We start from the raw sequence: 15,237 nt of genomic DNA, 5'->3' as shown, positions 1-15,237 counted from the left end.
GAATATGATACAAGGTGTGGTGCTGCAAAATAAATGAATGAAATGTGAATGTGTTTGGCATATAATTTAGAAAAACATTTGTGTTTTCTGGGTTTAGAATTAATAGTAATTGTTGATAATAAATATGTTTAATATGTGTCTCGTATTTATATGGTGTCTAAGTTTCTAAATGTGTTTTTCCGGTGAATATGGTACAAGATGCGGTGCTGGGAAATAAATCACCGCAATGTAATGTGTTTGGCATATAATTTAGGCTTGAATTGCACTATATTTTGTAGAAGTTTATGCATTTGCTTGACCAAATATGGTGATAAGTGTGGTGTGATAAATAGGAGAGTGAAATGTAAATGAATTTGGGGCATGATCTGGGTTTGAATTTTATGTCATATAAAGAATTTGCATTTACTTTGAGTGTTTGTGGTATGATGAGTAAATATAAGTTTTCGCATTTGGTTTGAATAATTTGGTGTATCATCTGAGCTTGAACTTCATGTCGTTGAAAGGTTATTGATTTCTTGTGGTAAATATGTTAAAAGATTTGTTGTTAGTGATTGAATACGTTTATGTTTATCGTACGACCTGGATTTGAATAGCATATTATTTTGTGTTTATGTAAATATGCAATAAAGGGAATTAATGCTTCCACTTAGAGGGAAATAACAGGGAATATTGCATCGATCGGAGTTTAGGAACGTTCCAAGACTCCGGCGGCATCGTTTCGACTGCTAACATCAGAACAACTTAAGCCATCTGAAATTAAAAGAGCAGAAGAAAAAGAAAGAGAAGAGGAGAAAGAGAACTTATGGTTGTCAATGGTGGTCGAGGACTTCGAGAATCGAGATTCCGATTAGGATTTTCACAAATGTGTCGTCGTTATTCTATTCTAATTTCGAAACTATGACGGAGTATTTTAATATTTACTATATCATTTGTGGCTTAGTACGAGTATTGTAGTATGTAACCCATTTTCCTTTTTTTAAATGGCTCATAACTCCTTGTATCTTCATCATTTTTATCAATAACTTTTTTTAAAAAAGATTACTTAAACAAATTATTCAAAGTCTCCAACTAGTCTTAAGCATTAACATGCCTCAATTAATATATCATATGGCCAAATCTCTTGCTCTCTATTAAATAGATGATCAAAAAATTTCCCTCTATTAATCCTTAATGTTCTTGTCCTGAACTCGAATATTCTTATCCTTATCCTTAATACACTTTACTAAACCTATGTCATCAGTTATTGGTTTCCTTCTCTTTGCCATCGCGCGCGTGCACATCACTAGAGTTGTTCTTGGACGAGTAGCGGATCGGTTAATGCCTTAAAAATCTACTCATAGGTTCAAGTATTCAAAAGTCCGCCTGTATTTGCAGACCAATTTTTTTCACTACCTATCCATTTTTGTAGTGGGTTGGACTCGCAGGTAAACGGACATTTCTATATAAAAATTAAAAATACAATACAAATTATAAACGTAAGTCTTGATAATAAGTAACTAAAATGATGCAATACGTTGTGTAAAATACTCCAAAATATATTTTAAAAAAAAATCTCAAAAGACTAAAATTGCTTAAATATAAAATTATTACAAAGGAAAATGGTAGAATGCGAGATACAGCTGCTTTGATATTGAAGATTAAGGAAAAAGTCTCACAGTTGCTTCACATCCCCATTTGAAATGGTTACTTTTTTATTTGTTTCTTTAAACACAGAAGATAATTAATAATTAATAACCAACAATGAAATGGTTACTCTACAAAATTGTGTAGTATTTTTTTTTTCCATTTGGTCGTTGACTGTGAAAAATTAGTTCTTGTCAAATATTTCATATCAAATGACTAAAAATTTGATTAATCAAATATAAACATACTTTATATTTTATACTTTTAATAAAAGGCAAATATCCAGTATATATACAATACACAAATTTGAGTTTTTAGATAAACTTATCAATTTTTAATGATAAAAAATGTTGCATTATTTTGTATTAAATGTTTTGACTATTGATAAAAAACTTAAATATTATATATAAAAACATTAAATATCTTAAAAATATTTTTAAAAAGTTTTAATAAAAAAGAGAAAAATTTTATACAAATAAGAGTACCAGTTACTTTGCCTTAGCCATGGAGTATTTTTCTAGGGTCTTGCACAAGGAAAAAAGAGGGGACATTAAATTTCACCCTGTGTAAGAAATCAGGAATTATGGAACTATTGTTTGCTGATGATTTGCTAATATTCACTAAGTCTGATCCTCTCTCTTTAGGCAAGCTTAAGGAAGTGATTGGTGTGTTTGCTAAGACCTCTGGGTTACCTAATAGTAGCAAGAGTGTAATTTATTTGGCTAGGGTTTCGGTGCATGATGTAGAGGGTATTCTAGAAGTTATTGGTGTTCCTAAAAGGGATCTTCCCTTTAGATAATTGGGCTTTCCTTTATCTTCTACAAGACTTGATTTCCATGACTGTCTGCGTACAGTTCGTAAAATCCCTACTAGCATTAAGCATTAGACTAGCAAGAAGCTTTCTATGGCCGGTAGGGTTCAACTGATGACCAGTGTTATTCATGATACGCAATCCTATTGTGCTCAAGTCTTTGTGCTTCTTAGAAAAATTATTGCTATGGTTGACAAGTGTGTAATGACTATATTTGGTCTCTTGATAAGCAGAAGGGGTCCAAACCCAAGATTGGTTGGAAACATGTTTGTAAGCCTAGAGCTTATGGTAGGTTGAATATTCGTAACATTCAACTTTGGAATGATGTCGCTCTACTCAAGAGTTTGTGGGCGTTGGCTTACAAAAAGGATAGACTGTGGGAATCAGCTGAGTTCATTCATTATCTGATTCCTAGTTCTGCTTCGTGGATGTTAGCTCGGAAACTTGAGAGTAGGGAACATGTGACTGATTGGAATGAGCTCAATTAATGGGTGGTCCATGGTAAGTTTAGTATTGGGAGTGCTTACATGTCTGTGATCTCCTTTCATTCTAAACCTACTTGAAAGACACTCTGGTGTAACAACAAGGCTTCTCCTCATAGTGTTATGTGCTAATGGAAAATCGTTCAGAACCGCCTGCCCACAAAAGACAGACTTAGCAAATGGGGGGTTATGAGTGACATTGACTATGTGTTGTGCAAGCAGGGTGTGGAAGATAGGGATCATCTCTCATGTTCTTGTAGCTTCATAAAGGCGGTTCACCAACATATGGCTTTGTTTGTTCAGTTTGCTTGGCCTTCTTCTTTTTCGAACGTAGTGCATATCATGCAGAATATGTGTAAGAGGAAGAAGGTCAATACTTGTATTATTCCTATGTTGTGGACAAAGATGCTATATCATATTTGGATTCAAAGGAATGCACATATCTTTGGGGGAAGGTTTTGAGTCCTATCCAGGTAGCTAAAGGCGAAATATTCAATGTCGCTTCTAGGCTCGAGGATAGTAGGAAAGCTAGCCTTATTGTGTAGTTTGTTGTTTGTCTCCCCACTGTTTCGGGGGCTTGCTTTGGCTTGCTTGTTTTAGCCATGTTTTGTTAAACAAAGTCACCAACCACTTCTCTTTTATCAATGCATAAATTAGTCAAAAATTTACAACCAAGGGTGGTAAAATTCTACTCCTATCACCCCTTCCTATTAAGCAAAGTGTAAAAGCTTTAATTACTTGCCAACCTTTATTGAATTTTGGAGCATTTCTAGTAGTATAAATTGGGTACTCATCACTTGCATTTTAATCATCCCACCACAACATCCTTAAATAGTAAATCAAAAGTGATAGTAATATTTTAGAGTGAGTTATTGTAAGAATAAGAGTGAGCTACGACAATATAGTAGTAGTATATATTGTAATCTTATATGTTTCTAGTGCTATTATTATTACTTTAAGCATTAGTTGTTCAATACCACTCTAAATTTTATTGTCCACATTATTATTTTGCTATTCCTTCCACATAAATATACCCCGAAATCTTCTACAATTGGTATCAGAGCCAAATGGTCTATTGTGAGACTCACTTTGGTAAATTATCAGTCAAGGACTAGTAAAATTTAGTTGAAATAATTCTGGCTACCCGAGTGATCAAGTGATCACATTAAAATTCCATCTGTGTACAATCTGGGATTGTGAAGTTTTTGGTGAGAGACCAAACTTACTTATTACGTTAGAGGCGTAACTAAGTCACAAATGGGGGATATTGCGAGTACATCTAGTAATATTGAGAAACTCAACAATAATAATTAGACTACATGGAGCATACGTATGCAATTTTATTTGTTGGGTCAAGACCTTTAGGGTATAGTCGGTGGTGGTGATACCACAGTACCAACCGATGTAGAAGAGTCAAAGAAGTGGAAGATTAAAGTCGAAAAGGCGATGTACGTGTTGGCAGCAACTGTTGAAGACGAGTTGTTGCACCGCATCAAGGATGCAAAGACACCCGAGGAGGCATGGGACATATTGTCAAGGTTGTTCTCCAAGAAGAATGATGCTCAACTCCAGATGCTAGAGAACGAGCTAATGTCGATCCAACAAAATAAATTGACGGTGGACCAATATTTCACTAAAGTCAAGACTTTGTGTGAGCAAATCACAAAGTTGGATCCAGAGAATCCGATCACGGAGACTAGGATGCAAAGGATCATTGTGCGCGGCTTGAAGCCGAGTCTTAATGGTCTTGTCACAGCCATCCGAGGTTGGGCTACACAACCAACTCTAATCGAGTTTGAAAATGTGTTAGCTAATCAGGAAGCTCTAGATAATCAAATGTCCGGAGCTTCTGTTAAAGATGAAGAGACTGCTCTATTTGGAAACAAAAATCCAAATAAGAGTGGTGAGAAGATTGGTCAGTCGATTAATCAATTACCTGGTAAGTCAAATCAAAAGTCAAGAGGATTTCGGAAAGGACGAGGAAAAGGAGGCTTCCATCAAGGGGGAACTCGAGATCGACAAGAAAATCAGAATAAAGATAAGACCCGGACACGACGAGAGGTTGTGTGCTACAAGTGTAGTAAAAGGGGACATTATGCTCGCTGGTCTAAGTCAGCAGAAGGGAATGCTGCAACTTCGGTAGAGCCAGAAAGCCGAAGCGAAAAAGAATGGGATTTTCAAGCTTCCTATGCCGTTGAAGAGTCTAGTTCAAAATGTGAACTAGATGTAGAAGAACAGTCTTTCGACATGATGGTTGTTTCAACCTGCAACACCGAGCCAAAGGAAATTGCATATGCCACAACAAATGATAAGATGATCAATTACAAGGATGATTGGATCATCGACTCTAGTTGTTCGAATCACATGACAGGAGATAAAGAAAAGCTTGTGAGCATGTCCGAGTATAAGCGTGGTCGAGCTGTTATTACAGCAAACAACGCAAAATGGCCAATTACTCATATTGGCAAAGCGGTTGTAACTCCGCGATTTAGCAACAAGTGTAACAACCCGACTTACCGTTGACTGAGTAAACAGGGTCATCACGGGGTTTATATCCCAAGAAAAACCGAAATCACACTTCTAAAACTTGAGTAAAGGGACACCAGCTCTTTAACGTAACTAACTCAGCTATATCTCCAAAACAAACATCTAACTAAAGCAAGGGTAATTATACAATTCTCTACAAGTCCGAAATAACCAACACAGCCAAATCAAATATACATTTATCCAAAATTCCTAATACAAATCTATAATTCCTAAATGCTCAGCTCAATTTACATCCTTGGAATCTCTATTCTCCTCCGCTAATCTGTTATTCCCGACTGGTCCCGATCTGTAGGCAAGCTAAAAGTTGGAAACAACATATGGTCAGATTAAACTGAATGAGAAGTAACAATCCAAAACAACAAACACAGTAATTCAAATCATAGGTTTAAAAGCAACATCAGTTCCCTAGATCTATGTGCGCACAGGGAGTCTAGTTGAGAGGAACATCCATAGCCCTAAGGCTATGTCACTCTCAGGTGAAGCTAGTCAATATCTGAATGACAATTCGCTTCAAAAACAGGGAGTAGGGAACAATGTTCCTCAACTCCGTCAATGACCAGCTCGCAAGCCCGATCCATTGACATATCTCAATATCAGCATAAGCATTCACAGCAATATTTGTCTCAACAATTTTCAAATCAAAGAGTTTTAATAAAAAGTTTATTTTCAAGAAAGTAGTCTGGCCAGACCCTTTAAGGGACTGCTACTACTCACCAAAAAGAACGCTTCAAGAGGCTAACTTTGGTACTCCGCGATCACTAGAAGGGCTCCTCGATAATGTCGCCTCCTGAAGCATAACAAATATAGCATCACAACAAAGCATACGATTCTACAATTAGGTTCATATAGCTCATTGCATCTCATCCTAATAATGCATCTTAGTTCCACCTTCTATTCTAATATTTCTCATTTCAGCGATTGTGCAAGTCCTAACTCCAACCCTCAATATCATCAAAATTATTAACCTTGCTTTAGTCTAGCTTATATTCTTGTAAAGATTATATGTCTCCACAATTTCCTTGTATTCTAATTCAAACACTTCCATTTCATCTAAACTCAAAACCAAGAAACTAAACAAGATTTACAAACTATCCAAAAGCAAGATTCAACTAGTTTATCCATTCAACTAATAATTTCCACACAACCCTAGATACTCTCAAGAACAACCAATATAACAAAGGGTTATATCCAACACTTACATTTACCCAACTATTCGCTTAATTACAACAACAAGATTTATCCACATTAGTAGTTTCACAAGAGTCTCCTAATATTCAAGAACATCAAATTTCCATAATCTTTCTACATCTAACATCTAACAATATTCTAATCTTTGTAAATTACGTACTAATCAATAGTTCCAACAAATTGTTTCAATATTCCACAACCTACCATTTATACATCATAAAACCCAAATTACATTTAATTTTAGAATTCTTCCCCAAAACTCCTCAATCACAATCTCTTATAAACACATATCAATCATCACATAACTCACTAAAATCACATTTTCCACGAATTTCCAATTTAACGACTCATCTACTAACTCATACACATTTCAAGATTCATCAACATTTAGGCTTCATACATGGTTAAGAATTAAACAAGTGAAAGTATGCCAATGGAACTAATTTCTATATGAATAAGAGTATGATTATTAAAGAAAAAAAAGAAAGAGTTCAAGAAGGACTACCTTCTGTTTGCAGCAGCAAGAAACGAAGAAAATTTCAGATTCAACACTTTGTTTTCGACTTGGATTTGATGTTCAATCAACAAGACCAAAACTCACTCAATCTTCCCTAAATCGACAGAATTCAAGTCAAGGGACGAAGTTTTCGACTCCTTCTACACTTATGGTGGTTCGAAATTAGAGAAAAGGTAAAGTGATTGCTGAAATAATGTGTCGAAATCAAAGAAGGAATCGAGTAAATTATACCTGATTAGCTTTAGTTCGTTACTTTTTCAAAAAAAACAAGCGAAGGACTTCGTTTCTTGAAGAATCAGGAGCGAAATCAGATGAATAACGACATTGTTGCTTCGAAATTAGATGAAGGTTATGGTGTTAGGGCTGTGATTTCCTTCGAAGGTCAAAGACAAGAAAGACGACGGCCATTGTTGTTCTTCTTGCGAGATCAAAGTCAAGGATTCAGAGGGAGAAAGAATACGAGAAAGAAGAAATCAGAGAAAGAAAGAATTTGAGGAAGAAGAAATCAGAGAAAGAAAGAATTTGAGGAAGAAGAAATCAGAGAAAGAAAGAATTTGAGGAAGAAGAAATCAGAGAAAGACATTACTGATTTTCCTTTGGGTTCCCACGAGTGAGAGGGAGAAAGATTTAATATATATTTATTTATTTTATTTTTATTTTATTATATTATGTATATGTAAGGTCATTCTCGTACTTACAATTCTTTTAAATTCACTCGTCTTAATTATGAATTTCCCAAATGTTACAACAAGCAAGTTTAGCTGGATAATGTCTACCATGTTCCAGGTATGACAAAGAATTTATTGTCAGTATCACAACTGACTGCCTCAAGAAACTATGTGCTCTTTGGACCTCGAGATGTAAAGGTGTACCAAAATTTGAAGGAAGATTCAACACCAGTATTAGAGGGATAACGTTTGGAATTTGTCTATGTAATGTCTGCTCAAACAGCATATGTAGACAAGACAAGGAAGAATAAGACAGCTGATTGTGGCATGCACGCTTGGGTCACGTGAGCTATACCAAGCTAAAAGTGATGATGAAGAAAGGGATGCTCAAGGGTTGAATTGGATGTCAGGGAAGATATAATTTGTGTCGGATGTCAATTCGGTAAAGCACACCAACTGCTATATGAAGACTTAAAATTTAAGTCTCAGGCACCTTTAGAACTTATTCACTCAGACGTATTTGGTCCGGTCAAGCAACATCAGTAAGTGGCCTATGATATATGATCACCTTTATAGATGATTATTATAGATATGTCTGGGTAGACTTTATGAAGGAGAAATCAGAAGTAATCAACAAGTTCCAGCAGTTTAAGGAAGCAATGGAAAAAAAAGTTGGTAGAAAAGTGCAATGTCTAAGAACAGACAATGGGGGAGAATATACATCAGCTGAATTCTCTCAATATTTGCAAGATTTCAAAATACGACGCCAGCTCACTTGTCCAAACACTCCACAAAAAAATGGAGTAGCAGAGAGAAAGAATGGACACCTAGCAGAGACATGTAGAAGCATGCTACATGCGAAAAACGTGCCACCACGTTCACGTTTTTGGGTCGAATGCATGAAAACAACAATACATGTGACAAACAGGCTACCACAAGCGAGGCTAGAATTTGTCTCCCCGTACGAGAAGTTGTGGAAGATTAAGCCAGTAGTGAGCCATTTTCGAGTTTTCGGATGTGTATGCTATGTGTTCATTCCTGAGCACCTACGTAGCAAATTTGACAAGAAGGCGATCAAATGTATCTTTGTGGGATATGATGATCAAAGGAAAGGTTGAAAATGTTGTGATCCAACTACACATAAGTGTCATGTGTCAAGAAATGTGGTGTTTGATGAAGCATCATCTTGGTGGTCACCACAAGATGTATTATTGCCAGACTCAAAGGAGATCGAGGAAAAGTTTCTAGAGAAAATAGAGGATCAGTCTACTCAAGATGGTGATCTAGAAGGTGAAAGTTCACAAACTTCAACAAAAGCAAAAGAGCAAAGTCCATGGAAAACGGGAGCACATCATAGAAGTCTTGAAGAAGAAAGGCCAAGTCAAGTAGAAGATCTTGAAGAAGAGGAACCTCGTCTAGTCCTACGTACATCGATAAGATCTCGAAAGCCTAATCCGAAATATGCTAATTCTGCAATGGTTGAGAATGTCAAAGAGCCAACTAGCTATGATGAAGCAGCTTGAAGCAAAGATTGGAGGAAAGCCACGGAGGGGGAAATTCAAGCTCTACACCAGAATTAAACTTGGGAGTTAGTACCAACACCCAAGAAAGTTCAACCTATTTCATGTAAATGGGTGTACAAGGTGAAGACTAAACCCGATGGCTCCATTGAAAGGTACAAGGCACGACTAGTAGCTCGAGGATTTTCTAAGCAATATGGGTTGGACTATGATGAAACATTTAGTCCAAGTGGCAAAGATTACTACAGTGCGTGTTTTATTAGCACTTGCGGCTAGTCACTCTTAGAAGCTTTGGCAAATGGATGTTAAGAACGCATTCTTACATGGTGAACTGGATAAAGATATCTACATGGATCAACCTAAAGGGTTCGAGAGTCAATCTCATCCAAACTATGTGTGCAAGTTGAAAAAGGTGCTTTACGGTTTGAAACAAGCACCACGAGCATGGTACGGCAAAATAGCAGAATTCTTGCTACAAATTGGTTACTCAGTTGTACTAGCTGATTCATGTTTGTTTGTGAAAGCTCGAGATGAAAAGTTGACGATAGTTCTTGTCTATGTTGATGATCTCATCATTACTGGAGATGATGATTGGGAGATCCAATAGAAAAAAGTAAATCTCTCGGTTCGATTTCAGATGAAAAAACTTGGAGAATTGAAGCATTGGAGCGAATCAATGATGAGATATTTCTCTGCCAATAGAAATATGCCCAAGATCTTTTGGATAAATATGAAATGCTTGACTGCAAGCCTATCTCAACTCCAATAGAGATTAATGCAAAACTATGTTCGGCAATAGGCAAAAAGTTAGAAGACGTGACAATATGTAGATAATTGGTGGGAAGTCTAATCTATCTCACGCTAACCCGACCAGATATTACCTATGCAGCTAGTGTGATTAGTTGGTTCATGCAGAAACCGAAAAAACCTCACCTAGAAGCTATAAAGCGAATATTGAGGTATTTCAAAAGAAGTATTGATTATGTTATCCTTTACCGTAATGATAGAAAATTTGAAGTTACTGGATATTGTGATGCTGATTATGCTGGAGATCTTGATATACATCGATCGACTACTGGTTATGTGTTCAACCTGGGTTCTGGAGCAGTTTCATGGTGTAGTAAGAGACAACCAATAGTGTCATTGTCAAGTACAGAAGCAGAGTATCGAACATCAGCGATGGCAACACAAGAATGTGTATGGCTCACCCAACTACTGAAGGATTTGCATCAGCTTGTTGACTATGATGTCAAGTTAAGTTGCGATAATCAATCAGCTATACGACTAGCTGAAAATCTAGTGTTTCATGCTAGGACTAAGCATGTGGAGGTACATCATCACTTTGTTTGAGAAAAGGTTCTATGAGGTGAAATCCAACTTGAGCAAGTGAAGACAAATGACCAAGTTGTTGACATTTTCACAAAGGGTCTTGAAGGACCAAAGTTTGAGAAGTTTCGTAAACAACTTGGTATGACCTTAAGGCTTACTCTGAGGGAAAGTGGTTGTTGAGGGGGAGTGTTAAACAAAGTCACCAACCACTTCTCTTTTATCAATGCATAAATTAGTCAAAAATTTACAACCAAGGGTGGTAAAATTCTACTCCTATCACCCCTTCCTATTAAGCATTAGTTGTTCAATACCACTCTAAATTTTATTGTCCACATTATTATTTTGCTATTCCTTCCACATAAATATACCCCGAAATCTTCTACATGTTTTGCTTCCCTTTCGTATTAGGGAAGTGTTTTTCCTTTTATAGCTTAGGCTGTAAGAGGGTTTTTTGGGAGTTAATATATTCTCATACTTGCCAAAAAAAAGAGTACGAGTTACACAAAAATAGTCATAACCTAAATATAGTCAAAAATAATATATAATTAACCAATTAAAAATGGAAGTATATTACTAACAAAAGCAAATTCAAATCAAAGTATATTATATATAAAGCATCTCAATATATCCGATACAATATAAAAATTTAGAATAAAATTAATTGTAAAAGTTAATGTATTGGAATATAATCCTCTCATTACTTATTCTATAACATCACTTATTCCGATAGTGTTTCAATTACTATTGCATTGCTCGTAAATTTTAATTGCAATGACATCATCAATAAAATTTGGAGATATATCTCATTAGAATTTGACATATAGTAAATTTTTAAAATTTGATGATTTTAGAGTGATTAGCTTGAATTGTTTATTTATAGGAAATTCTACATAAAAACATCGAACTTTCATGAAACGTGAGTGATAGCAATTTTATAAGATTTTTCCACATGATAGCATCCAGTTTATGCACTATCTAATTGACGTAGCATTATCAGTTAAATTCTTTCTTATTTCCTTTAATTCATCATTTTGACGTTTAATTCACCGTTTTGGTTAATACATTATTTATTCTTAGCAAGTCAACAATTGATATGACCCAAATTTTTCGTTTTCTTGCCTTGAAATTTATAATTTGCATTTAAAAAAATTGTAAGTAAAATAATTTCTTTAATTGGTATAGCAACTATACATCTTTTAAATTGTAAGTAATAAATTATGAGATGGTTTGGGCATGTGCAGAGAAAGACTCATGACGCCACAGTAAGAAGGATCGAATGCATCATATTGGAGGGCAAGAGAAGCCGAGGAAGACCAAGGAGAACGTGGGAGGAACGGATTAAAAGTGACCTGCGCGAACTCCACTTCTCTAAGGACCTGACCAGGGATAGAGCCAGTTGGCGGCGTCTTATCCACGTCTTAGATTACTTGACATGTCCCTCTTAACCACCGTTTGATTCTGTTCTTTGCCTATATTTATCGTTCTTTACCACCGCTCTTACCATTATTACCATTATCGTTTTTTTAGCTATTTATATGTACTCTATTTATTGTGTAAATTTAGTTGGTTGATTAAGATTCATGGTTAACGTGGGTGTAAGTTGCAAGCTTTCGGATAGTTGCAGGTTCCTTTCTCTTTGAAGACCCTTCTTGAGCCGAGAGACCCTTTGACCGCACTCTCCTACATGGGTATGAGTTGCCATCTATCTTCCCTCCTTAGACCCTGACTATAGTTGTCTATGAACGGGATACACTGGGTATGATGATGATGATGATGATTTCTTGTAAAATAATAAGCAATTACACAACTAAAAAAATATTTTGAAGCATTTCAAATATGTAAATTGGTTGATTGTTCAAGGTTTTTATTCTATATAAGTATAACAAACTTAATAAAAGCAAAAAAAAAAAAAAAAAAAAAAAAAAAAACCAGCCACTTCTCTTCCTTTCGAACAATATTCTTTTGCGTACCGCAAAAATTATTTTGCTCAAAATTAAAAATTTAGAATTTCTTCTAGTAATTAAGCTTGAAGATTAGGAAGAATAACATATTATATTTAAAAGTCAATTTTATTTCGAAAAAAAGGTACTTAACACTTCTATATGATAGTCTATGCTAAACTTTGTAGGAGTATATATGTAGTATAAAAGCTATTTGGAGTTTTGGCTAGGAGTAAAAAAGTATATAATCAAAATGATCGGAAAAGAAGATTCAATGTAGAAGACCATTAGAATTGATATATTGACTCATGCAACGATCTTTAATTTTTTAATATTAAGGCTCTGACATTGTTGTTGTTGTATTTCAATTATTTTGTCAGTTATATATAAATTAATTATCACTTTTTAAGAAAAATCAAGTATATAATGTTAATATTTGCTTTTTTGATGATAAAGTTTATATTTTATATTCATAGAATGATATGCCCGAATGGAGTTAAAAAAGAAAAAAATTCTTATTATGGTGCTCACTTAAAAATATTTCCCGAAATGGTGTTCATGTCACTAACCTATTTTAATTTTGGTTTGGAGTCTTCAAATCTTATTATGAACCAAAAGAATAGTAGGTTTAAGTAGAACTAGAAAATAAAACAATACAGTCTCTAATCCTCACTAAAATTTATAAGGAAAAAAATTTAACCAAATTTATCTAAATTTGATTTGAAAACTTCAAACATAAAAATTAGACCGACAAAATAATTGGTATATACATCATATAACATGTGATACATAGAATCAATTATGATACAATAATATAGATACAAAATCGCAACAAAGAATTAAAGTCAGCTTTCAACTTTAAATATGTTTAAAATTATCATTTAGTTATATGGGTTAGGGGAATTTAGAAAAAAAAATAGGAATGCATGGTTGAAATATTTAGAACGACATTAGACAGTTCACTTATTTATTTACTTTATTAAAAAAAGTTGTTCCCAATAAAAACGAGAAAAATCTGACAAAATATCAATTATAATTTATCTACTTTATGAGAAGGATCCACCAATTGTAAGGATAATTTTAAGTTTATCAATACTAAGAATTTTTTTGAATTAACGAGACAGAGTTAAAATTGTTATTAACAAATTTTCTAAAAATAAATCAACGTCCAACGATAATTTTATATCCAAATGTTCATTATAACTTTTTTTCTTTAGTTTTTACTGTTATTTTACTCAGATTGATCCAAGTCTCAAATGTATCAAGTAGTTGTGGCTAGCTATAGGAATATCAAGAGAAGCAATTTTTACTTTATTTCATTGCAAATCGAAGATACTTTCAAATATTCAAATATTCTTCAATCCCTCAAAAAAAATATTCCAACAATTATTTTAGCTCACATTGAGGTTTGAAAATTCCAAACCAAAAACAAAGGTTTGGAAATTCCAAACTAAAAACAAAATAGCTTAGTGTTAAACCTTACCTAAATGAGTACTACTTTGGGAAATTTTTTTCAATGAGCACTGAAATAGGAATTTTTTTCCTTTATTAACACCATATAAGGAAATCATTCATATTCATAGGACACTGTGAGTTTGCTTTCACCATTGCATAACAATGGTTTAGCGCAAGTTATAAAGACTACAACCAATACTTAGTAAGAGTAGAAACGTCAAAATGGTGAATTAAATGGTAATAGGCAAGAATTTTAACTGATAATGCTACGTCAGTTAGATAGTGCATAAATTAGATGCTACCATGTGGAAAAATCTTACAAAAATACTACTATACGCGTTTCATGAAAGTTCGATTTTACCAGTTGAATTTCCTTTTATTTATTTATTTATAGATAGATATATAGATTGCTCATAATATATGTTAAATAGATAATATTCCTAAACAAACATGCCCTTACAAATTCTTGTATAAGACGGTATTACAGTGAGATGGTCTTAACATCTTTATTCAAAATATATTTTCAATGGCAGTTGGACATGCATATCTTATACGAAAAAAAAGTTTAGTAAAATATGCAAACAACATTTTTTTTACAATGATATCAAATAAAAAAAAAATTTAATTTGAATTTGAAATTCAAATTGTGTAATGAAATAAATATCAAGAAGTGACTTTAATTTCAACATAAGGAAAGATAATAGTCCAAGTAACTTTATAAATGTGGCAGTTACATCACAATCAACAAAATAAACAACCAACCTATGTTGATTTCCTAAATAACATGCAAACTGTTAAAATTTAAAAAGAAACTAATGGAAGGGAACATAACCCTATTTTTTATACTAATGACATAAAATAGATTTTTAAAATGTAAAAAACAAAATAAATGAGATTTGAACAATTATTTATTTAAGGTTTAGAAAAGAAAAGAAAAGATAAGAGATGAAATTCTTAAAAGTTTACCATAACAAAGAAAATTTAGTTGCATGAATTTTAACAAATTATCACTATGTTATCCATTGTATTGAATACAAATTATGATTTTCTATCATATCAATAAAGATTTTTTTAAATTAACATGTCAATAAAGATTTCGTTTGAAATTAACATATTAATAAATATTTCTTCTAAAATTACGATATTAGTAAAAATTT

At 33.8% G+C, this 15,237-nt stretch overlaps 1 protein-coding gene across 1 annotated transcript; it reads left to right on the top strand.

Moving 5' to 3' along the window:
* The first annotated feature begins 10,091 nt into the window (after positions 1-10,091).
* Positions 10,092-10,865, top strand: LOC130802496 (secreted RxLR effector protein 161-like). The gene is made up of 3 exons (XM_057666513.1): positions 10,092-10,172; positions 10,272-10,685; positions 10,782-10,865. The coding sequence occupies exons 1-3, from the start codon at positions 10,092-10,094 to the stop codon at positions 10,863-10,865; spliced, it is 579 nt and encodes a 192-aa protein (XP_057522496.1).
* The last annotated feature ends 4,372 nt before the right edge of the window (positions 10,866-15,237 follow it).

Source organism: Amaranthus tricolor, chromosome 16, assembly GCF_026212465.1.
Source record: "Amaranthus tricolor cultivar Red isolate AtriRed21 chromosome 16, ASM2621246v1, whole genome shotgun sequence".
Classification (NCBI taxonomy): domain Eukaryota; kingdom Viridiplantae; phylum Streptophyta; class Magnoliopsida; order Caryophyllales; family Amaranthaceae; genus Amaranthus; species Amaranthus tricolor.
The sequence above is the reverse complement of the archived record's forward strand: the minus strand, read 5'-3'. Positions and strand labels throughout refer to the sequence as shown.

Coding starts and splice junctions, on each gene's coding strand:
- LOC130802496 (XM_057666513.1), top strand. CDS start 10,092: ATGCTTGACTGCAAGCCTATCTCAACTCCAATAGAGATTAATGCAAAA. Junction 10,173..10,271: donor TAGGCAAAAAGTTAGAAGAC/GTGACAATATGT, acceptor TGGTTCATGCAG/AAACCGAAAAAACCTCACCT. Junction 10,686..10,781: donor CTAGGACTAAGCATGTGGAG/GTACATCATCAC, acceptor ATTTTCACAAAG/GGTCTTGAAGGACCAAAGTT.